This window comes from Pleuronectes platessa, chromosome 5 (genome assembly GCF_947347685.1).
Source record: "Pleuronectes platessa chromosome 5, fPlePla1.1, whole genome shotgun sequence".
Lineage (NCBI taxonomy): Eukaryota > Metazoa > Chordata > Actinopteri > Pleuronectiformes > Pleuronectidae > Pleuronectes > Pleuronectes platessa.
The window spans coordinates 9092078-9118496 of record NC_070630.1 but is presented as its reverse complement, the minus strand read 5'-3'; the positions used below and the strand labels follow the sequence as shown (position 1 = coordinate 9118496).

General features: G+C 42.9%; 1 protein-coding gene across 1 annotated transcript in view; it reads right to left on the bottom strand.

Annotated features, from left to right (window-relative positions):
- Positions 1 to 22040, bottom strand: part of LOC128440413 (CD166 antigen homolog A) — a 39199-nt gene extending 17159 nt beyond the window's left edge. Inside the window, exon 1 of the mRNA XM_053423110.1 lies at positions 21738 to 22040. Within this exon, the coding sequence (XP_053279085.1) occupies positions 21738 to 21798 (61 nt within the window). The 5' untranslated portion in view covers positions 21799 to 22040. The remainder of the gene's footprint in view (positions 1 to 21737) is intronic.
- Between the last annotated feature and the right edge of the window lie 4379 nt (positions 22041 to 26419).

Sequence of the window (26419 nt, the reverse complement as noted above, 5' to 3'; positions counted from 1 at the left end):
ACACTGGATAATGATGATTTGGGTCAACTGATGATTTGGGTCAAATTGATAACTGAGATTATAAAACTAGTCAAAACTACACAAAGACAAAGTCTAAATAGAAAAAGAATGACCATCATCACTAATTGCACATATAATGCAGAGGAAAAACCGTTGCACAGCATTTGTGACGCCACATAGACGTGTTATTCTCGACCTCTGACACGTTATTAGTTTCAAAATAATGAGTTAAAGTCATAAAGTATGCGGCTGATGAAACAAGGTTGCATGTGTTTTTAAGCTGTTGGAACAGGGGCTCACATGTGTGCTGCTTCAAATCATTGAACGAATCCAGTCTCTGGCTGCTCTTTTGTCAATTCTCCTGCATTTATTTTAGAGTCACTATTCTGGACACAAAAAGAAATTAGCTAATACCCTGGCGATGGTAAATAGAGTAATAGCCGGGCGAGTGACAGAGACAGGAGGCAGCACCACAGGAGACACTTTCATGTTCCTGATTAAGGCGCCTCTTCCCCGAGAAGAGACAGGTGACGACAGCTCAGATATATACGCTCACCAGGGAAATCAGCTACCTCCCCACACTATTCTCCTCTATCCCTGTTTGCTCCCTTTCCGCCCTCCCATTTGTGTGTGTGTCAGTGTGTGTGAGTGTGTGTGTGTGTGTGTGTGTGTGCTCGTGTGTGTGTGTGAGCCTTTCAGCTGCAACGTCCCAAAGAAAACGGAGCCCGAAACTTATTAAGTGCTGAAAATGAGGATTGTGCAGTGAATGGAGATCCCATGGCGCATGTCCACAAAGACTTGATGGCAAATAGCCTCGCTCCCGCGGTAAAGGGAGGGCAGCCAGAACCATTTCAGCTAGATCAATAATGCTTGAGGAAAGGCGAGATTCTTTCAGTGATCGCTGCTTGCCTAAGAAGCGGGAAATCAAAGAGAACCTAACCTCCCGTGACATTCTGCTCCTCGTCCTCGTCTTCGCTTTAATAATTAAACAAGTGCTGAATTTTGATTTGCCACATCGAGTATGTGAAACGAGAAGAGATCAGTGATTTAATAAGCTCGGTCTCTCATTAGCCGACGACCAGCGGTACAGAGGGGCCGCTGTCACGTGGGGAGGAGTGGGAAGGTTTCAGGATATTTCTCAGACTCGGGGTCCACGACGCTTCCTCGTAGCTTTTTAGTAACATTCGAGTTCCTCAGGCTGCTGGGTTGTCAGCTCTGTCGCTCTCAGCTCGTTTGTTAGCGACTATGATGAGCACACGGGTGTATTTAAAATGGAAGTGTTCCATCACAACTCACTGAGCAGGGGTTTTTTCTTTTTTGTCATACACAGCCTCATCCTCACCGTCTCCATCTGTCTCTCTCGATGGAAGAGGTGCAGTCATGTCACAGATGGATAACTGACAGCGCACGTGCACGACATCTCTTTCACGCGGCTTCTCTTTGTGTTGCAGGCTGAACCGCTGGAGCGTCGTTCCAAACCGAAAGTAGCAGACTTTCTTCTTGCCGGCTGTAATTGCCTGTCAGAGTCTTTATCGCAAAAAACTAAGTGCATCAGCTCGTATTTATTTGCCAGGCTGTCGAGAGCCGGCTACAGAAAATACTAATACCATAACTGAGTGACCCTAACACAAACTGGGCTGTGTTGTGTTCTGTACGTCCCAGTAAAAAGGACGGTGCTGGTAGTATTTTTTCTTTTGTGTGAAGCTTCTTTCTTCAGCAGCCTGGCTCTTTGGATGACCATGACTTTCTGTTGGTTACATAGTCGGTCCAGAATTAAATATGCCAGCAACTATTAATTCAATCATCAGGATGTTTTGCTTGTTGCGTAAACAATGGATCCTTAGGACTTTGTTGACTCAGTTTCTTCTTGTATCTATGGAGTTGACATTAGAATCATGAGCCTTTAGGTTCTTTGCAATGAAATTAGATACAGACACATGTCCCCTAGTTTGGTTGCTTTTCCTAAATTGGTTAGAGTTGCAGCAAACAGTTACCATATTGACCCAAGAATAAAATGTTGTTTAATGGTGAATTTAGCTTTGAAACAGTGGGTGTTCTCTTATCTTCGAGAAACTGGACAATTAAGTGTTTATCGGACATTCTTTTCTTATAGCGACAGGACCAGTGGAACAGAGTGTTTAATTAATCCAGCGATAGAGGAAAGAAATTCAAGACAAAATCAGCAAAAAGATGTAGAAAAATATGAACCATCATAGAAAGTGTTTGTGCTGAGTATCTTCTTTTATGTTCCACCTTAAGAGAAAACATGCTTAAATGACCACAACGCTCTTCTTATCAGAACACTATTGTTTCTGAAAGGCCGAAAAATATTGACATATGTTTTTTCTGAAGCATAAGATGACGTTCTCAGTCGCAATACAAATCTATTTCTCAGATGTGAATATAAAGCATGAGCCTGTTGAAGCACGATGGTATTGACAAAGGCCACTTTATGTAAAATGATGTGCGCAGAGTGTGTGACGTGTAGATTCAGAGTCTTTTTCCAAGCCTCGCTTTATGTCACACCATCTGTTTCCAGGCTCTGAAAGTTACCCAACACCCTAAAGACATGGCCCTGGGTCTTTCTGACCTTCAGGGTGGAGTGAGGGTCTTTTAGTGGGAATCAATCTCAAAAGATGGTCCATTTATAAAGAAAAAGACTTTGGACAAAGGTTTCATTTTCTGAAGCTATATCCCCACAGGCTCTTTCTCTAGTCCAGCTGAGTTGATCCGGTCTAGTCTTTCTTTTTTAGTTTTTAATAAGCGATTCACTCTCTGTGGATTCTTATCTCCGAGTTTCATGAGAAACGTAGCCCAGAGTCTAAAACATTTATTAGTTTTAAGATGAAAAAGAGCCTGTGATATAATCTGACATTATACAGCACTAAACCTACGCACGGCCATGAAATGAAACAATATTAAAATGAGAAATTAGTCTCAAGTACAGCAGACACATTTTCTATTTTCACATTTCTCCTTCAACAAATAAACATCGCTCTGACATCAAGCCTTGAATGAATTCATCCACCGCCGACATCCAGACTAATAAAAAGTTATTGTCCTCATTGAAATAGCGCAAGATTATTTTTAGGATCTACGTTAAAGCCGGAAAAATGTATTAAATGGCGAAAACATATTTGTGATTAAGTTGATTTTGAGTCATTGGTCCAAAACCTGATGATTGATACGTCTATAGTATGTGGGCAGATTAAAACAGGCAGTTATAATTATTGACTGATTATATTTATCTGTGAGTAATTACTTCAGTTAAAAAGAAAAAGCAAACTCATTCACATGAAGGAATCTGGAATCTTTCCCTTGAATATTAAATTATGTACCATTCCATTATCAAAACAGCTGCATTGCTTTTGCTGATTGACTAATGCGCTAATTGAAAATTAGTTCCAGCTCTATAATTGACTTGTTTTTTGTCGAACACATGACAACCTTAAAAAACGAGAGTAAAAAAAAGAAGTCCCCACATTTTAACAGTCGGGACTGTGCAGAGGCATATTTGTCACCTTGGGGCATAACAAGCCTGTGCATCACTAAGGTGGAGGAATAACAGCAAATAGAGAATTATGCAGAGTATCCAACACACAATATTATTAGTGTGAGTCTATTACGCATAATGGCTGCCCTCCTTCAACCCGGCAGCAGGGACACGTTTATGGACCACTGTGCTTCCACGCCACACAATACCGTTCATGCCTGGCAAACAGAACAGCCAATCACGGAACACATGTTAATCCTGCTTGTCATTAAGGACAAGAAGTCTAATGTGTATGGAAGAGGGTTTGATCAAATATAAGAATGCAAAGGCACAAAGGAGCGATTCGTACAGCTTTACACTTCAGTGTACCTGAGCAATGAATAGCCCAGCCTGCCTCACGCTCCCGTCTCGCTAGAAGTGAAATGCAGCTTCCAGTGTGAAATAAATAACAGTGTTTTTCTAAAGAGACATATAGATAGCTCTGTCCCCCTCAGGCGAGGAAAACAATGTTCATTTGCCGCATCGTGTGTGGTCAACAGACACCCGGAGACAACAGCAGGCGGGAACAGGGCTAATGCATAGCCTGCAGTCCCACCTGTCGGGTCCCCATTGTTGCCTTGTGACTGAAAATGCTGGCTCCATTTTCTCTGATTTCCGACTCGTTCTGTGGAGTCCTCAGAACTTGTGCAGACCTGCTGCTAGGGGATCAGGTTGCTGCTTCCGCCTCTCATCGGGGATTGAGAGTAGAACACAAAGAAAGACAGGGGAGGGGGCTCAAGTGGGAAAATACTTATTCTGCCTTTGGTTGTTTTAAAGCCACTTGTGTAATTAATGGCTGATTGCACAAAGATACAAAACGTTGTGATGTTTGATGGAACTCTTAAAAGGTCTACAAAACTTATTTTTCTGACCGTGGCCAATGTCATGACAACAAAGTTTGCTGCCAAAGTTGGAAGAGGCTTCTTTATTTTATTTTGCAACATATAAATCGAAAAACCCCACAAACAAACGCTTGTGTTTGAGCAGAACTTTAAGTTTAGGTGAGGACAACCCGAGGGACTGGCATAACAATAACGGATGTTTCCCGCTGATGCTTCAGATAGTAAAGCTTTCCATTAATCATCACCGAGGCTGAAATGGAAATATCTCAACATGATGTCATGTTGTCCATTACTGAACCATCGCACAAGGTAATAAGAAGAACTCGGGCCGCCTCTGCTCCGACTTCTAAAACCTCTTCGTCATTAGATGTGTTTTTCTCTCACACCCAGGAACACTCTGAGCCAAACAATCCAAATTTCTGCATCATTATTAATTGACTATCATTCGAGCTTTGAAGCCGGATAATAAGCGACATAAAGACTTACAGAATACAAGAAAAACCGCAACGGATTCAAAGACCTCTTGCATCTTTCCCTTTGATGAACGAGGGAATTCAATATACGATTTTGAAAGGCGACCATTGACGGATGCTTTTTAATAAATGATGTTCAAGTTGCTTTTAATGACTGTCTTGCTCTAAAGATGCTGACAGTGTAATCAAAGCAGACAATCCAGCATTGATTTAGCTTAAAGTGTTCTGCTGAGTTTCATCAAAGCTCTGAAAACTAATATCTGTGGGGGGTTATCGGTTACTGGAGATAAAAGGGAGTTTGAATAAATGTTACCACAAGGCTTAGAAACACATCTGCTCCATTATGAAGGAAAATAGACAAACTTCTATGTAGAATATCTAAGGAAAATTGCCACTTTATATTTGAAATTCGATCATTTATTCAAACTGTTTTGTGTTCAACACCCCGACCTGCTAAACCGTTGAGCTCTCACCACTTTACACTCGTTTAGAAAGATCCTTCTCCAATTAAAAGTTGAATTAAATAAAAGTTGTGAAGTGAGGTGTTAAACCTCGAGCAGAATCCCAGACTCATTCTGCTGCATTTGTCTCTGCCGGGTGAGACAGATGGGATGAATAAGGGCACATTACAAGAAGGGTGATTATCACGCTAAATGACTTGCCATAAGGGTTTCTAGAAATTGATCCTATGGCATAATCATTAGTCTTTGAAACGTTCTGCTCGGTACACTCAACCACACAAGCCGTCCGTAAAAACCCCTCTTTAAAAAATGTCATAAATTGTGTCAGCAGATGAGCTGCATGGGTGAGGGGACGCGCTGCTCTTAAGACAGCAGCCTGCCGGAGTGATCAGGTCGTATAAGTGCACTCAGAAATCATGTCCATTATGTAGTGAATTATGTATTTGAGGGGCGCAGGCCAGGCAACCCAAGGGGCTCGGTGGTTTGCGAGATGCCTGTGGGTAGACTTGGGGCCAGATCATAGGCGAACTCTCGGCCCCGACACTAAACATCCAACAACAGCCTCCATTAACGGTGGGCCATTATAGGCAGCATTAGGCCATTAACAAAGCACGGCCACACCACTTCCCACTTATCCATTAACCCATCCTAATGCAACGCTGTGCCTAATGTCTCCAGCCAGAAGAGCTGACATTACCTCACTCAAGTGTCTTGCTTATGAATGAACAGATTTTTAATATTCCCTCTAAGTACCGGACATGATTGGACGCTGATGGATCTTCACGTTTGCCGCTATGTCACGATAACAACGTGTCTCAGGTAAGAATTAAAAATTTAAAAACTCCCATCATGGAAGGGATCAACGCTCGCCCTCCCTCCCTTCAAAGTAATTTCCCTGAAAAAATAGACACAGCCCGCGAGCATTATCAAATAATTTCCAGCTATTAAAATGGAAAAACTGGGCTTTGCCTACTTGAATCCCGCTGCTGTGCAGATAAAGCTTGTGTTAATTAGAGTGGAGATTTGCAAATAATCATACATCATCATTCTGACTGAGAGCTCCCTCGAACAAAGTCAACATTTGCCGAGACAGGTCAATCAAACCCTTTTCCACATTTAATAGCCCCCAGAAATGGATGGAGGATCTGTATCTATATACATTTAATATATATAAACAAGATATAACCTGATATAACCTGATCTATGAAAGGATGAAGTAATTCAATACCAAAGAGGACCCAAGAAAGGATTCCCATTAAACTTGCTTATGAGTTAAATGTAAATGCAGCTTTTGTGCAAAGGATGGCAAGGCTGAGGCCAATTAAGTCTTAATTCTGCTAATGTGATTGGAAACCACTCATTTACATTTAATTCTTTCAGAGTCATTTAAATGTGATAACGCTCTCGTAGGCCAAGGAGCCTTCAGACTTGATTAAACTGGAGCATCCTACGGGTTTTATTGAATTTGTCCTGCTCACTCATGCCTTGTGATGAGCCGGCGTCCGCGTGCAACAACTCTTGTTTCTAATCGCGCGGGCTTTAAAATGAATGCTGCTAATCTTTCAGCTGCTCGAACATTTCTAAGAGTAATTCATGGGAGCTAAAGTTGAGCTGAATCTTAAATACAAAGATTGTTTCTCCTCCGTTCTTTCTTTGCCAGTTGTTTTAGGGACAAGTGGCAAGGCAGACTTTGATTTTTTTTTTTTTTTTCATGGATACATGAAGAATCCATCATATACGCCGCGGGTGTGTGATGGAAAAGAACATAGGAGGCAAAACATGTCCTGAAAACACCGTCTGCTGCTCAAATTCATGGTCTGAGTCTTTGGGGTCTCAGCACATCCAAGTAAACTCCCAATTAACATCTAGAGGGGAAACTGCAGTCAAACTGAGAAGTAAATAAATGTTTACGCTCTAATAAAAATAAGTGCAAGGGTTAAAGAGGTGCAACAGATGGCGTGACACCCCAGATGGAGCCTCCAACACTGAGTAATGCTTCTTACTAATTAATACGGTGCTCTTTGAATTACTGAAGTGTTTAAAGCGAGAATCTTCAAGTTCTTAAAGTGTTTTCACACCCCCCCCCCCCCCCCCCCCCTCTCCCCGTTCAGCACCATGTCTTAATAGGCAGCTTTAAAATATTCCCGACACATTCAAAACAACCTCGCTGACATCAAAGCACCTCGTCGTTTCACCGGGTCTCTTCAAGTGGTATCACATCAGACAGGAGGTATCAGGTGGGTTTTTTTGCACACAGGCCATAAAGCTGCCAGCCTCGCTCGCCTGGAGCAGCCCGGCCAACTAGAGCAGCACCGACTTTTAGGGTAAGTGTCTGCTCTCTGGATTATAGATTGAACATCATTTGTAGTCAGTGGTATTATTAGCCTAAAAGGTCCTCAGCACTAACATCTGCCAAGAAGAAGAAACAGGAAGAGAGACAGCCTGGTACTGCAATCATTTATTGATTAGGTGATTAGTCACTATAATAATGATAATCAAGACGGACCCTTATGGGCTTTTGGGGAGATGATGGTGATACCGATATCGGGGGATAAACTATTTTTCGAATACCAGTATATTGGCAGAAAATTGGGAATTATTACTGACTCTTGATATTTTACATTTAAAAGTACAATATGATACTTAGTAACTGTGTCACTCAGTACAACAACAAAAAATCTATTTTGAGCAGTGTGGGATCCTGGGAGTGGTTGTCTTCACCACCTTTTGCATATGAAAATCTACCTCAGGCAGAAATCACGTACATGGATGAGATCATGTGTTAAGTTTTATTCAGGTTAAGCAGGAAATGGCAACGAATCATAGAGATCCATTACAAGTGACAATAAGACCAGTGGAAGGAAAAAACTGCTGACTGGCTAACTGGCTAACAGTGTGGCTTTTGTCATACGACACTTAACCCAGAAGTGGAGACGAAATTAAAAGGTGACAAAATGAAATGTCACTGGGGATTTCTCAGAGGTTGAACATTGTTGGAACAATTTTGGATAATGTGTGTACACAATTTAAAAAAATATTGAATATAGATCAGGTTGTTTTTGGACATTTTAATAAAGAATTGTTCCACATTGTATCTGAAACCATGAATTTGAAAGCCGACAACAATATGTCAGTGAAAGGCTGATTACGTCCGATTTTTTGGAGGCCAAGCAATAAATTGGACAGGCTCCGGAAATGATAAACCATTTTATCAGCTAATTCACTTTAACTGAAAATGTCAAACAGGATACTGCTTCCATCTTAAGAGTAATGTTTGTCTGGTTTATATAACTATACATGGGAGATCTCTGGGCTGTTAGTGAGAGGAAGCAAACCATTCAAAGACTTTACCTTGAACTACTGACACTGTCTTGACAACAATAATGAATTGCTTCATTATTAAAAGGATATTTTTTCAATTAAAACATTATTTTGTAATAAAACTAATCATTTGTTGAAGTCAAACCAACACTCATTGCTCACTCCTACACAACATTAGGGCTGCATCTAAGGATTATTTTCATTTCTGACTCATCAAATGACTTATTTTTATCTGGTCTGTGAAATGTCAGGAAATAGTGAAATAGTGCCATCACAACTCCTCGGAGAACACGGTGATGTGTGCCTGCCCAGAAGTCGGTGATATAAAAAAAGAGAGAAAAGAACCAAGTCCCCAAAAGAAGCTTGAAATGGACTGATTGACATTTTTGCTTTAGAAATACAGAAATCTTGTATCGATTACCAAAGCTGTCAGTGATTCACTTTCCACCGATCGATTAATTGGCTAATCGCGTCAGCTCTCTATTGATTAGTGAATTCATTAATCAAGAAGAAATGTCTGCTAAACGTTTTTTTTCTTTCTGTTTTACATCATTGCAAATTGAATATCTTTAAGGTTCTGGACTGTTTTTCCAGATGAAGCAGGCGCATGCTCTGAGGAACATGTGATGGGCATCTCCCACTCAGAAATATGAAGAGATGGAAATAATTCTTAGTTGCAGCCAAGACGCATGACAAACCCCTTACGCTGAGTGTATTGTTTTATATTTATGAGAACAGAGAGAGCCCTGCAGCAGGGTCAAGGTGGAAAGGTCCAGAACACCATCAGACTAAAAGCATCCTCCTACTGGTAGACATTTGGTGAATTTGATTAATTTTCAGTTTTTGAAATATTGACCGAGCTGGCAGATACAGATTCCACTATTTACTCAATAGTATTCCGCTTCTTGTTCTAGTACCTGCATTTCTATCTACCAGGCAGTCTAAGTGTCTGACTGACTGTTTGCACCACAGGAGCTGTCTCCTGTAAAAGCGGCTCCGCCCGGCCTCGGCCCCCCGCTCCAAACAGCCTCTATAGGAAATCCTTTGAACGTTTGAGGCCCATTGGTCCTGGGGGAGCAGTGTGTGTTTACTATAATATTATCTGTTTGACCATATTAGAGTTGCCGTTGGTGCCTGAGGATACCAATCAAACCTGCTGTCACAACACACCCTGTTCCAGGTAAACGGATCCTTGTCCGCACACACAGCAGAGCTGGTGGTAACAGACCCACACAACACAGCTAGCCCTGACCAGAGCTGTGGAGAAGGAGGGAGATGAATCAGCCCAGGGCCCATCACATTTGCTATGTGGGTAAACAAGAAAGCATCCACCTATCGATCTTAAAGTGCTTCATTAGATGCTGCATGAGGCATGATAAATGGAAATATGTGCAATTAGTTTTATCATTGTCTGAATTCAATGCGCAGCAGAACCTTCCAGTGTCAATAATACATGCCTTGTTAGGCTGTAAACAACAGAAAATGTAGATATTTCCTTTGTGCAGATGACGGCTTGTGAAGCTCTCATATCTGGTAATTGCAGTAGCGCGGCTGATGCTTCCACATTAGTTGAGCAAAGAGTTGTGTGTGCTGTTGTGCACTAATAATGACAAACCTGACCTTCTAACCCTTCACTGAGAAACAGAGCAGGCAGTGCCTCCCATTCCAATAAGCCAAGCAGCCTGGTTGGTATTAGGAGGGCATGACGGTTTCGAATTGTGTCCTGCTTCAGGTTCTGGCTCTGGGGGGGTCCTAAAGCCTCGGCCGGCTGAGCAGAGCAGAGAGCGGCGGGAGGAATACGAGGAATGCAGATAATACACACAAAGGATTAACTACCTGCTTGAACATCAAATCTGTGTGGTTTTACATATAATACCCGCAGACCAGAGTCTGCTTTGATGGAGTGCTGTGAAAGGTTGGACATTAACATGCACTGTCACACCAGCTGAGTCCTCACACAACTTTCAGATTTGGAACACGATTTGTCTGAAAACTGGTGTGAACGCCACCGAACGGTGCCAGGCTGGCTTTGCAGGATGATGAATCTGTGTAGTCAATAAAATGGCAAGAATTTGCTAATGTGAAGTGAGCATAAACAAAAGACATTTTATCTTTTGCCAAAGCAAGGTCACTAATGGTGTTACCCCCCCCCCCATCCCCCTTTCTCAAAGAAACATGGCAAATAAAACTGCCACGATAAACCCATTCTGACTCTTTTATTAGGCCTTTTTGTTTCTGTAGGATGAGATAACCCTTCTCGGTTTATGTAATTTGGCATGAGTCACTGTCATCTTGGATGCACACGTCCTGTAAGGCCCAATAATTTCATTAGTAGTGGCTATTACATTTTCCTTTCTTCCATCATGGCATGAGGAGAAGCCATACATCAGGGTAAGTGCTTTTAACCATCCACCACTGTGCTGCACATCTCTACCCCCCCCCCCCCCCCCACCTCTCTGCTTCTTGTCATGTGTGGTACATGCATAACAAGAGTAGGAGAAGCCCTGCAGATCTACCCGACTGTGAGCAGCTGAGAAAACATCCCATTTCACACACAGAAACCTGTCAATAAGTAAAAATGCACCAGTGCCTCCTCCACCGGAGAAAGATATCTACACCATATCTACAATGTGGCCTCAAGAGCTCAGGAGTAAAAGCCTCCATAGGAATGTTCTGCACATACTTTCCCGCTTCGAGCAAAATGAGTCAGTGTGGTGTTCGCAGTCTTTTGGAGCGACGAGCTGCTTCTACTGCAGGGTCAGACAAAAGGAAAAACAGGGGCCTGAGGGTGAAAGCTATAAATTGCAATAGAACAAAACACCACTGATGATTTGTAGCACCTCCGCTGCCAAAATAAAATGTAAAAAATACATATATTGGAAATTGTACCTGCAAATATGGAATGCGGTTAAAGTTTTGGCCAAGTTTGCAGTTTGCCTACAGACGCGGATGGAAGTTGGTCCACTACTTTGGTCCAGAGTGAAAAGTCCTTGCAACTACAGGATGATGTAAGATATGATGCTATCATGATGACTTTCAACATATTGCAACATACTCTTATGTTGAAAGGTCTGAAACAGGAAGCAGTGTGGGTAGAAGCTCCTTATCCTATACTGATAGTTCTATATCTAAGGAAGCTTTGAAGTTAGACTCAATAACATGAGCACTTACTTAAAAGCAGCATGTTAGCCTTTCATTCTGTATCTCTGCATTTAGTCTAAAAATGGACAAGATGGAGCAGTACCTCAAAATTCGAGGGGGGCAGTGTAGCCAATAGCTCAAACAGAGATGACCATAGGACACGAGGAAGACATTTCAAAAATGGCAAAACTTTTGGAGGAGAAACTTTGGGAGATGCTAACGTTACTTTACCTCGGCACAAGGACAGACTTTACAACATGCCTGATTCTGCATCTTTCTTAAGAAGTCCATTATCAAGAGGTACATAAAAACCATGCCAACTTAAAGGACTCAGAAATGTGTGGGCAGCCAGTGATGGTGACATTGTCTGAAACTGACGTACCTCTTTCCATATGCAAAAGTGAGCCTTAGGGCTTTAATCAGATTTGTTTCTCAGAACAGATGCTGAGGACCGTCCACACTGCGAGCTGTGATTAGATTGGATTTGTGTGCCCAGATATCACCGACCTATCTGTATGATTTGCTGTTGTATAGACGGTTTGCTTAAGAAGCTACTGTCAAACTGGATTTGACCCGAGTCTCGTTGTCAGTGCATCAAAAGCAGTTTGAAATCCAAACAGCCAGAGCATCTGGACTGAGAGGCATCTGCAGAGAATCAGATGTGTCAGAAGTGGAATCACGTTTCAAAGCACTTCCAATGTGGTTTGGTTCTGATTTGTAAGAAATAGCTTTTCTTGTGGTTTTTCACTGTCCAGACTTTCTCAGATGAGACTGGGTACAATCTGAATATGCCGTTTGCCATATGCTGATTTCAGGTTTCAGTCTGTAAAAAAAAACGTAGTCTTGTTTTATGGTTCATTAAAAGCTCTCAGCAAAATTTCACAAACATACTGACTGCAAACAGAGCCAGGGAGGGAAGAATTACCTCTAAAGAACTATTTCCTCACCTGCACTCAGTGTTCCCAGTTTTTTTAAAACAACATGTATATTTATAGATATAATGAAATGAGATGAGAGAAACACAAAACATTACTGAGAGCAAAAGGAAATATGTTCATCCAAGCATGATATGAGAAGAAATGCCACCCTGAGCGGGAAGGTAACAAAGTTGTCTAATTATTAGAAAAAACGCTCAGGGAGACATTATAGTCTGAACAAATATCCTCATGGTGGCAAACTGTGATCTTGTCTTAGTTTGGTGTGTTGGTGTGTTTAGATAAGCGTGCTGTGGCAAGCCCTCCACAATGAGTCAGGTAATCCTGAGATTTCCTCAGAAAGAGAGTCAAAACATCCAGGTAGCTTTACCCTTAAAGTCTCCGCCTTCACACTCACTAGAGGAAATGACTGCTCATTTTTCACTGTCACATTTTTTTGCTGCTTGACCCTGCACATTCAAATGAAATCATAATCATTATATGAGGAAATGATGTGTCCTCTCCTCCGTATCTAATACTTGCGTAAATGGGGGACTGAACGGTACCATAATGGGTTATGGCATCTTCATAGCTCAAAATTAAACACCGCAAAGTTCATTTAATAATGTCCTCGCTCTATAGGCCAGACAGTTTGATGTGACAAGGGCATCAGGTAGACAGGCAGCCTGGGAGTTTGCTATTTTCCTTATGCAACCGCACTGCAGTGGAGCCGGAGTAAAAAAAAGGCATACTATTTGTACTAAGTGGATAAGTCAGAACAAAAGTCGTTATTTAAATTGCATCAATGGGATGTGTAATGCCTAGAAACTCTCCCCGGGAACACGGGGCTACTTGACCTAAGACGTCCTATTAGAAAATTAAGTATTGCATCCAATTACCAGACAAGCATCTCTTCGCCCTCATCGTGAAGTCTGGCAGAGGGACAGCGGAATACTTAACAGCCAAGCAGAGCGCCTTATCAGGAGACATCTAACACATCCACAAGTCATGCATTAGCCAGAGCATTGCTGCTAGCGGCGGTAATCACCATGCAAGCAGCCACCGCTTGACTTCTTTGAATAAGTACTGAGGTGGATTCTGAGGAAACAGTGCAGCTGCTGCTGGTGAAGTTCAGCTCGCAACTAGACAGATTTGAGTAACAGTTTCATCTGTAGTGAAGATAACATGTCTTCTCAATTAATCATGTGTTTTTTAAAAACTTTTTTCCATGAAGCTGCACATTAGGAAGAAGATGCCCCGAGGCCAGGATGGAAATCGTACCCGTCCAAGGACCGGGGGCTTGAAAGTGTCTTTGGCTTTCAAAGTGGAGTGAGAGATATTGATTTATTGATTTTTGTAACTAAAGAGGAGAATGTGTGTGTTAAGCAAGAAAGTAGAGAGTACTCACACTTTTTACATGTTTGATGAAAAAACCCTATATCTAATATTTCATTAACTATTTCAAGTGTTGGCTTTTAGCGACATATTTCAGCTTTTCTATTTCTATCACCTTTAATTCATTCATTTTAACTATTTACTTTTAGCTGTATCACGTGCTTATTGTTTTAAGAATATATCCTCTCTCATTATATAAACTGTCATGGAAAATATTGAATCCCACTGTCCTCTTCTGAAATGTAACAGATCCTCCTGTCCTGACAGCTATGCTCAAAGTTCAGTTGGATTGACCCGTTAGTTAGTTTGAGCCTAAATGTCCTTGTGACTATTTGATGTTCTGCCCAATGTCTATAGACTCAGGAGAGAGGAGGGCATTTTGCCCCTTCTCTGACAAAGTCTGACCACTGGACACATCCTGCCTGCACGATATCGAAGGATGACGTGAACCCTTGAGCCGTGCATAAAAGCTGGCACATCACCCCTCGCCCTTTGTCAGACCCTTGATACCTGCAGTGGTGTTGAGGATTCTGTCCAACTTGGCCAAGTGTTGGGTCAGTGACTCTGTTTGTGTTCAAATCTATTCTCTGTAAATTGTTTCTTGATACATTAATTAAATACTTTGATATCATTGAATTGATCAGTCTGATGGTTTATTACCTCACCAGGGAATTAAATACAAATTCCCTCCACATAAACCTGTTATCAGGGCTGGACAATCAAAATGTATCAATACATTTTTTATCGAAAGCAAGAGTATAAAACCTCAACCTTCACTCTGGAACAAAAATTATTCTTTAAACCAAAAACATAATGATTTTGTGACATTTACTGTGCTAGTTAATCGATATCTGCTTACATTAAATGTTTTGTCTTGATATAATTTATTGCCTCATCTCCCAGCCCTACCATTTATCCATTAGTAGCTTTATCACATGACAGTGGGGTGTTAAGCCTGACTCAGGTTAGTGGGAGGTGTGAGCTGTGTCATCCGCCTGTTGTTGTAGCTCTTTACTTACTGGTTCTTTATAAATATATTAATAAATTCAATTCATCAAGTCACCCAGAGCAGCATCAAACCAATTTGTTATAAGATGTGAATAATTATTTTCCTCCTCAGCACACATTTGTGAAGATGTTAAATAATAATTTCGGACTTTTTTCAAATGAGTTGGGCTGCTCCACAGTCTCTCCACGTACTTGCAACTTTAGATGAACCCCTGATTAGGAATCTCATACATAGAGCAGTTTGAAATCAAGTAAAGGAGACTTGTACTTAAAATATATAACTCACATGGTAAGAAAATAACTACCTGTTGTTATTTAAAAATTAGATCTATTTAGTTTTTACAAGAGCATGTTTTAGACTTCTGGAGAAGTTAATGGGTAGCCCCGAGAGCATAGATGACCTTAAGAGGCAGGAGGACCACCATGGAAACATCAATCCTGTTTCTTATTTAGACACTAACTGACTGACAGGCGTTTAATTCCAATCAGAAATATACTCTTGGTATCCCCTGTGAAAAGAGAGTCTCCCTGAATGAGAACTACTGTCTTGTGCAAGTTCAGCCAAAGCAGCATGTAATCAAAGATAGCTCGAGGCACTGCAACCGGCTGCTGCAGCCCATGAAGGAGGAGTGGTGGACTTCAGCACAACACAAAGGAAACAACTTTAAAAATGGCAAGAATGTGAAAGATGAGGTCAAACGGAGACACAGGACCATTCTGTTGATTTCCCAACACAAGACATAACAGGGAGCAGCGCAACGTTTCAAGAGTGAAAAATTGCCGAATGAATAGAGCGTCATCTCAGTATTGCGAAGGATTCGGATGCAACAGAGGCTGATTCAGAGACGAACGGGAAATACAAAACTCTGTGTCATGTTGTTGTGGCCGGAGGCTGGAAATGAATGTTCACCCTCTTGCATAAAAGCTGTGTCAACCCCGGCCGACAACTATGAGCCTCCGACAAAGTCAATACAAAGGTTTAATACAATAGCCACCTCCTGTCTCGCCACTTGACTCTCATAAATGCGCAGAAATAATGACTTTATGGGAGTGAAGGCATAAATATCAGAGGTTCACTGCTGACCCTCTATAAGGGTCAGATGGAGCCCCTGCTGGTGCTGCTGCTCCCATGCGGAGACACTCGGCTGTCAGCGGTGTGAACAGTGTTACTGCTTTGTCCTTGAGATACATTATAATGAGAAAAAGAAGTTAGTTAAATGTAACTAACAAAAACAAAGGGGACATAAGGACCAATGGATTTCCATACACATGTAACCCCTTCACGCTTTTCCTTAAATATTCTCTGGGGAGAAATGATTACCATCACAGTTAACGGGGGAGAATTCATTAAAACAGAGCAATGTCTCTAATGGAGGATTCGAACAAAGATCCGGGCCTTGTTAAATATGGGTGTGGCCACGGGCTTTTCATATGGAGGAGCGAGGCCCCCCCCCCACCAACACTCCAGTTGCTCATGTGAAGTGAGGGGACCGGCAGCAGCTCCTCCGTGCCCCCTCCGAAGGGGCGTGTGCTGTTCCATATTAATGACAAAGAGAGGAGCAGGAGCAAGAAGTCACTATCATACATTCATTTGTTTAAAAGGAGCCGGCCTCACAATGTAGTCGGCGGGAGTCCGCAGGAGAGCAGTGAAAGCCGGGGGCTGCGTCAATGACAAAAGGCAGAAACAACCTCACTTTTTTGTCCCTGAAACAAGGGCTGCCGAATTTCAGAGTGCCGTTGGACTTTCACCAAAACCAAGGATACCTTCATGCATTTCAATGGGGGTATTCCTGCATAAAGAAAGGAGCACGACTGCATAGCACAGTCATCTCTCTCTCCTGTTGTTAAGCCTTTCTTTATGGCTGAAACAATAGCACTCTGGTCCCTCCCCCTTGGATAACAAATAAACCATTATTTTGCACAGCGGAGCGAGGAACCTCTGTGCAAAATGAGGAAAGTAAGAAACAGGCGAGGGAGATGTTTGGAAACACAGTGTAAAGCCTACGTCTGCTTTAAAATGGTCTCACCTCAGTCTAAATAAACTGCAGAACAACTTGCACCAGACGTCATTAAAGTGCTGAATTCAACCTGCAGGGCAAATTAGACAAAAACTAAATGGACAGCTGAAGGGTTAGTTTTAGCAGAGATTATAAAAACTGAACATACCTCACACTCTTGGTCCAAAACTGGGACAAGCCAATCACTAAAGTGTAATTAAGATTCAATTGCTGCCATGTTACTGATAATTCTGTGTGTAAAACCGTCAAAGCCAAACAAAAGACCATTTTCCCATTGAGTCATTGCCTGAGAGTGATTACTTTTGCCATACAGGTCCTTTTCATTTTCTGAAGGTGAGGCCACTCATACATCTCCCCACTCAGTGAGCCGGCAGTACAGGAATTGCTCCCTCCGACATGGAGGAAACTCAGCATGTTCCTGTGGTGGCTCATATTTCTTCACTGCTGTCCCACTACATTCAATCTAAAGGTAGTTTAGATCGAAGGAGTGCGGTCCATTGGCGAGTCCATTGGAAGAAACTGCTTTGGTGCTTAACAAACAAACAAACCTCTTTTAAAAGTTTTAATCAAATGTTAAGGTAAAGATCATTTAGCTGAATGTGAATGATGGGAACACACAGCTTTTCTTACAACAACTGCACTAACAAACAGGAGCCATAAAGAGACACTTGCCCCCCTGCACGGCCCTAAAAAACAACACTCCTCCACCTGTTCAGAGATCTGCCGGGGGTGGAGAGAAACCGGAAGAGTACGTAGGGGTGGGGGTAGTGGGTGGGTGGATGGTGAGCCCACTGTGAGATGGATGCAGGGCAGACAAAAGAAGAAAGAAACCAGTAATGCATATCTATATTAAACCCAGTTACTGATCAGAATTACAGTTTAATGGAGTGCTTCTGGCTCCTTATTTGCATATTGTCAGACGACTGATTAATCTAGATTTAATTTGAGGTCTAGTGTATTTCAGGCACCATACCATATGGTATAAATATGCATATGTTATAAGCATCATGTCTCTGGGGACAAGCTGATGCATTGGCCTGCTGTCTTTTTTGAAACTGTAAAGATGGGAAGCAGGTTACTGATCGACTCTTGTATGAAATTACCCAAATGCTAGATTTGCACTACTCGCTATCTTTTCTCGTTTTGTGCTGCATAACAGATTATGTAATGGCCATGTTTTAATTTTATCATCACTCAAGGTTATTTATTTATCCTCGCTTAACATCACCCACAAGTTCCATCTCTCTATTTCCCCTTAGTTGTAATTTACAGCTATAATTCTGATGTTAGTAGTTAATTAAAGTTGAAGCTGACATCTAGGCTTTAAAGTGCTGCTGCTTCCAGGGGCACTTGGAGGAATTCTGCACCCCCTGATGGGAAGTGACACTGGGCTGCCCCACCCTAATGCTGACTTAATTTACAGTACAACCTCGGCTGCCTGAGCGGGTTCGCTTTGCCTAAGGAGCCGGCAAAAGTGTCCCCCTTTCTCCCGTTCAATCAGCAGCACCTCGGCCCGTCTGCTCACATTACCGCTCACTTGTTATTCCAATCGAGGCCCTGGGAGCCGATAATGCACACAAACGAGCACATGCAAACTTAATCCTCCTTGCCCAACATCTGCTTCTTTCTTCCATCCCTCTCGCTATGTGATTCCTGGTTGAGTGATGGCATCTGTCTCTCTGTCTGCCCAATACCGAGGTCGTTTCTCACACACACAAGGAAACAATCTGTGTAATACTAGAGAAGAAAGCACTTCATAGTTTCGCTCAACGCAAAGGACCGAGGGAGCCTTTTCAGAGATTTTATGATCTGCAAAATTTGAGCTGAGCATCCAGAAGATAATGACACACATCGATGTCACCTTTGAGGCCATTTCAGGCATTCCTGTTGTAAAAAGCCAGGGGGGGCTATGTGGATTAGGACATGGTTTGTTCATTTCACCAGTTTCAGACCTTGTCAGTCAGATAACATATGTTTTGAGGTTGAACTTAATTATTTAAAGACTGCAGCTTCTCCTCTTTCCTCGTGTTTTCACCCTTGTACAAAAAAAAACCCCACTGCGTTCGACAGTTTGCGAAACTAGCCGTTTTTCTAAAGTTGATGAACGCACAAACACTTTGAGGGAAAGTGTTAAAGCGACGGCACAAAGTTTTGTACAGATGCAGCATTTTCATTCAAAGCCATGTTTCAGTTGAGTTGCCATACTTCTCGTGGCTGCAACTGAATTTTGCATGAAGGGATACAATACTGTGCAAGTCACAAAGAAATGTCTCTTCAAAGAGGTAACAGCCACCAGCAGTCTTCAAACATCAAGAGGAAAAACCTGCTTCAAGCGAGACTGGACACGCACCAGCCCTCAAATACCCAGTTGTACAAAATCTTGAAGATCACCACAACATACAATTACAGCGGCTCCTTCTTGTTCCTGTGCATTAGCCGCACAGCATTAATGAGGCAAGTCTGGACGTAACCTAGTTTAGGATGATAGAGAGGAGGGTGAATCTCTCTCAGGTGAAATTGGGTGACCCATGCGGGAGATTAGCCCATTAGCAAAAGGGAGAGCCCCACTTGCTTGACAAGTAATACCAGCTGTGACACCGAGCGCCGTGAGTCTGTTCAGGAGGGGGGCGGTGTGTGGGTGGTGGTGGTGGTGGTGGTGGGGGAAGGGTGGAGACAAGGGAGTGAACAAAAAAACAGAGGCATCTTTTTTTCCAGACTGTTTGTTCTTAGACTAGTTCAGGCCTCTGTTTTTCTGTTCTCTCTGGTTGTGGCCGCGCGGCTCAGCCTTTAACACTGGAGCCCCTGGGGCTGTTGCTTTTTCATCTGTTCAGATATAATAAACACAGGCCTGTTTTTATTACGAGTATCAATGCAGTTTTTATTGCAAATCTAAAACTCAATAAAAAGCCTTCAGTCCGGAATTTCTTTTTTTTTCCATAATGGGGAAAATTGGCAAAGAACGAGGAATATTAGTGATTTCTTGGAACTCAAGAACAACCTCACACGGTTCACTTCTCGTCCATCATTGTCCGACCATCTGTTGTGAGCACACGTTCCGACCATTACCTCAGGCAGCATGTCTGCTAAACAAACAGCAGTGAGGGCAACCATAAACTCTGGACCTCAACACCAACACACTGCCCTCTCCCCTGCTCTCAAGTACACGGCACTGCAGCAGCACGCCGGCGTAAAAAGGCACCTTAAAAGGGCCATTCGTTTCCTCGCAAATAAACCACCTGCGCCTGACTGAGAGGTGCTGCACGGTGTTAATTTACAACAACAGGCGCCACTGTAGTGTGACATGGTGGAAGGGAGTACAGTGGGATCAACCTCTCCGCCCCTCTCCTATCCAAGGGAGTGCTCTGAGCTCCGGTGCAGCTTTGCTTAATGGCCTGGCTGAGTGATGTGAGCACATGGCGCTGGTACCTGTTGGCCTGAGGGGGAGCAGACAAAAAGGAAAACCACAGAAAGGCTCGAGTCTAGTCTGCATCAAATACAAAGAGCAGAATTAAGAACCCCCCCCAAAAAAATAAGAAAAAAGCCTCCTTTGCTCTTGTTTCAACTTTTTCAGACAGCCACCGTCTGTTTTTCAAAGTGTATTTTTAAATCAGTACTTGGGGCCAAGTTGCTGTGCACATCATAGCCAGGGAACCACAGGTCTTTGCTGGAACTTGGAAGCGTTCACTTCTACGAACCATTACAACTGCCCACATCAAAAAAATGACTCCCATCCAATGTGTAATTACAAGAGGGAGCCCGTCAGGAGCGCTTTCCCCACCCAACAGGCAGCCCATAATTACAATAAATCAGACAGGATGTGCACAGCAGCATCATTCTGCTCCACAGCTTGCGTTAACAGTGTGTGGGGGGGGGCACATACAAAAAAGAGGGGCATCATGATGACATCATGGCATGAGCGCATGTGAGGACTGGGTGATGATGCCTCACTGCCTCTCCCATCTTGTGAGGGGTAAAAAGAGAGAGGGGGGGGGGGGGGGGGGGGGGTAGCACAATGGACCAAATCTGATGTCTCATAAAAGCAGTTTATAAACAGAAAAATCACTTTTTTTGAGGTATGAGCAAGGATTGATCACATTATATAGAACAATAAACCCTTTGGAGGCTTGGTGGACTCATAAGAAACATATTGTTCTCTTTAAGAGGATTTTCTTTTTAGAATCAACGCTCAGTTTAGATGATTTTGATCATTTAACACAAGGAGGGAAAGTGAGCAATGTGTAATATATCGTTTATAAGAGGAGATGGCAAACGTGAACTAATGGTTTTGTGCGGGGGGGGGGGGGGGTTGGGTGGGTAGGAAAGGGAGGGACGCTTCTATTTCTATTCATGTGATTCAGCCAAAATAAAAACACACATTTGAAATAAACCCACAGTAGAAACGATATATTTCAGCTCACTAACTTATAAGTTAAAAACAGCGACGCGCCGGCTCCACTTCTCCCGCAGAGAGGTGGCCATAACCCGGCACGAAGTTTTTTTTATGGAGGCACCTGCGTGCGACAGATGGGACTTCCCCCCCCCCCCCCCTCCCCCTGGGTGCCCGCGGCTCCAGCGGCCGGGAGCGCACCGCTGGCCGGTGGCCGGTGGCCGGGGGCTGAGGACGGTGCTTACCTCGTTGGAGCAGAGCGGTGATGAGGAGGGCGCACACGCGGCTGGCGGACAACAAGTGCATCCTCGCGGAGTGTCTCAGATCCTCGGCGGCTGCTGTTTGGTCTTCAGAAAGGTTCGCTGGTCACCTGCTGGACTTTCTCTCTCTTTCTACTTGAGAGCTGGATTCGGAATGGAGTCGGTCCTTTGCGAGTGTAGGAAACAAAAAAGATTCAGTTCAGTTCAGTTTTCTCTCAACGTGGCATGTGCTCCAACTCGCGCTCGCGTCAATTCTGGTGAAACAGGTAATTGCGAGGGGCACAGAGAGGAGCGAGGGCGGGGGGTGGTGTCTGCAGCTCCGCCCCCCCCCCCCCCCCCCCCCCTTCCTGCACACACACACACACACACACACACACACAAGCAACCACACACACACACACACACACACACACACAGGAACCCCCCACCCCCTCCCATCCCGCCCATTTTCTTTAAACTCGTCTCACAATTCGCCCCCCCCCCCCTCCTACTCCCCTTCGTCTCTCTCTCTCTCTCTCTCTCTCTCTCTCTCTCTCTCTCTCTCTCTCTCTCCCTCTCTCCCCCACTCTCATCTCTCACCACCAACACCCCAAAACCCCCCCACTAACACACACTACATGCACACACATGCACACACTTCTCACACTCACACATGCCAGGGGAAACCCATCACACTTGTTTCATTCAGAAAGGCTGGAACAAGCAGGAACAAGTGCCAAATGCTTTGGAAGTGGAAGAGCACATGTGAGGAGAAAGGAAGTGATCTGAAATGAAATGTAAGAAAATAGAAAAATATCACATATTTTCACACTGAATACAAAATATGAAAGAATTAAGATTCAAGGGAGATAATCGGAGCAGCAGCAAAACCTTAAATTTGAGGAGCTGGAAGCCGCTAACATGAAATCAGTTGCAGATAAATATTCTGTCAATCAACTGACCTATATCAAAGCTCCAAACTGTGTTAAAATACCAATAATACATGAGTAATCTAAACAATTCAAAACAGAAACATTTTAATGAAATTTTTGAATGTTTATTTCTTCATATCGGCCAATTGATTGTATTGAAGATTTGACATTTCAATTTGTCATATCTTTTTAATTGGAAAAGGTGACATTTTATGAGCTTATTACAGCGATCAGTCATCTGAAAGGAACGTGTTATATAGGCGCCATTCAGAGAACTAAACAGTACTACAAATTGAAATTACTTTTACACATTCTGCAGATGCTTTTATCCAAAACGACTTACAACTGAAGGACACTTAAGCCTAAGTAGTAGGAGACCTTGAATTGTTCAGCAAGAGAATGTGTAGGAGATAAGGTGAAGAAGTGTTTTCAAAGTCTATAGCTAGTGCTAGTTGGTCAAGTTAGGGTGTTAGGAGAAGAGATGCTCGCAGATGAGATAAATCTTCAACGGTTTCTTGGAGATCGAGTGGGACCGCCCTGCTCTTATACTGTTTGGGAGCCCGGGGAACCACAAACAAGAGCAGTTTTGACTTGTTGACAGTGTGCATGTCCTTTTAGGCTGATCCTCTGTAATGGCTTCACTGTGCACGTCGAAGGACAATGCATTACTCAAGGCCAGATAACTATGGCATTTACCCAGAGCTCATCATAAGCAGTCAGGTAAGGCCTGATTTTCCTAAGATGTATAGTGCAAAGTGGCCCGACTGTGGCCAGAGATTCATGGTTGGTCATCAAATCACACTCCGGTTTATATTGACCTAGGTTGGAAGATACATCTGAAGAACAAGCAGAGATTCTGGTCAAGGCTGTCGGGTCATGCAAGGAGAATTACAGGTTGGGTGTAAGTCAAACAGGAGTCAAATGAGATGCCATGCAAACGGGTAATTTGACCCAACGAAGTAGTTCAAATTGCAATGAGAAGGGGCCCCACCACTCAGCCCTGGGGCACCCCATGTGTGAGGGATGGGATAGGGATGTTTGTCCTTGCCATGAAACATTGCGGTAGCATCCGGTGAGATAAGATTCTAACCAAGAAAGCCCCCTGCCTGAGATGGGCATATCGGACAGTACAGATGGCAGGCTGAGGTGGTCCATTGTATCAAAGGATGCCGATAGGTCTGCTATGATCAAAAACTGAGGCCTGAGCTGCAGCTCCAGCTGCCCATAGGGCTTCTGTCACACATAACAGAGCGGTTACAGTGGAGTGGCCGCTCTCATATCCTGAGTGGTTTGGATTGAGAAGGGCGTTCCATGGAGGAATTATATCGATCTCAGATGAAGTCAAACTAGATGTCTGCCAGAATCTCGAAATTGTACTTAAGCACAGTTCTTGAATACTTGTTACTTTCCACCTCTGCTGCCTCCATCTTGCCCTCTCAAATACACTGACAGGAACATGCATACTGAGGTATACTTTCAATCATACCCAATCTTAGACCTGTTTCAAACTGAAAAATGACAGAGCATCGCATCACTTTGTGCCTCGCAGGCAGAAGTCAGAAGATTCATGATGAAACAACCTATAGGATGTGGGTCCAAGGGTAGTTATAATAAGACCCTTACTTAATTATTATTAAAGTCCTTGCTCATGCATCCTTACGTTTAACTTATTTCAAAGAGCATATTGAAAAGGTACACCACAATTATTATGATCTATGTAATTACTGTGATAATAATTAGAATTAATTTGCCTGCTTTGGTACTGAGATAGCTTTTACTTGTTTTAACTTTCGGGTCTCGATTTAGTGACAAAGTATGTTGTGGCTCCAAGTCATGTTTCTCGTGTAATGGAAAATAGATTGTGGGGGTGGGTTTCTGTAGTACCACGCTCTAACACCGGTATAACAGTGACAACTTCCGCGAGTCCATTTCAGAAGTGGATAAAAATAACATCAGAGCATGTAAAAGGTCATTACATCCACACTTGCTGAAAATAAAATGATTTACCACTGCAAGCTGTAACTGCATGGTCATGCTTGTCTGATCAAAAAATGTGTGTGTCTGCATATGTGCACAGTACGTGTTGAGCTTTTTGGCAAAAGAAGTAAGTATTCCTCACCCTGGGTGTGAAATTCATGTTGGTCTGTGATGGTGTGTGCAAATGGAGTGAGGGCACAGGCTGTGAAAACCTAATGCAATTTGATTAGAAGTTAACCGCAAAGCAATATTTTTCCCACCTCAGTGCGCCGAGAGAGAAAAAAAGAAGTATTTGCTTTTTTAGCGTGTGGGTGAAAGTGAATGAGAACGCCTGATGACCAAGCCTGGAAGCATGGGGTTCAATTACTAAACAATACCACCTCAGTCAGAATTGGGATTTCAGCAGGTCAAAGATCACATATTGAAAAAAAATATGCATAGAAAAGAAGAAAAGACAACATAAAAACACAAAATATAGATAACCAAAAGAATCTGTGATAAACCTGTGAGCTGGTTGTGCTACGACGATATGATATGCTTTGGCTTTTCTGCTGAAAAGAAAGCAGCTGAAGCTCAGGTTGATTTTGTATTCACAAGAGAGCATTTTCAGTCAGTCCCCAAGACTGGAGAAAGAGATTACACACAGAATAACAAATTACAATATATCATGTCACAGTGAGAAACTGTACCAGCGCCTGCCGTCTTTTATTTAATGAAAGAATGAGCATTCCCTATTTTGACATCTTGTGAGACATCTGGTGACACCGCGCCTGCTATGAGCAGGGAAACAAACAACCTTCCGTTGCTATGGACTCAGGCAATGAAAGTACATCTTTTTGACACTCGGAGACGCTGCTGACAGGAAATCTTTTTTTCCGTTCCTCACACTGTCTCCCGCTGTAGGTCGACACTAATTATCATAGGTGTGTTTCAAATATAAAGTTAATCAAATTCATCTTTGTCAGAAAGCGCACAACAACAACGATAACTGGAATTGACAGTAGAGCAAAGGTTACAGACTTAACGGGATACTACTCATTTGTGGCCCTGCAGTCGTCATATCTCTTTTGCATTCCTTCATCTTCACCCCGGTTGGAGCATCAAATATGGCCCAGGTTAATTTGGCTCCTCACCGGGTTATGTGAAAAATCTAATTTCTCCCCGATCCCGCGGAGATATCGGCTTCCTCACAGCCGCTCCTGGAAGGCAGACGAGTGATGAGTCTCCCACAGATCGGGCTTCTGTAAACTGTGTCAAGCAGCGCACACAATGACCCTGACATTTTCGGCATTGGCCAGGGAATTGGAAGATCCACTTAATGGCCAGTCCTGTGCCGGCCGGCAGCCCCACTTTGGATCGATAATTGCTTCATTAGTTAATCTGATTGAGTGTGTGAGCCGCCGGCCGTCGATGCAGAGTTACCTCTCTTTCTGTGAGGAGTCTTTTTTTTATTGATTTCATTGTTCTCTGTGCAGCCTAACTTTCTCCTCCCAAACTAATCCTCACATTTACACGAAAGAAAAGCTGGAATAGATCTCTTTGTTTGAGTTCCTTGTGGTATCCATACCTCGCTTGTATCAGAGCTGGTCAGTAGCAACTGCTTTTTTGAAAGCAAATGTGAAACAAATGAGGAAACTAAATGATGGGCAGGTCGTTCTATTTCTGAATGTTTAAAACACATCTGTGTGAAATAGATTAATCATGCACGCAAGGGTACAATATATGGTATTTGATCAGTTCTGTTCAGTACAACAGCTAATGACAGATACGAGTGACTAA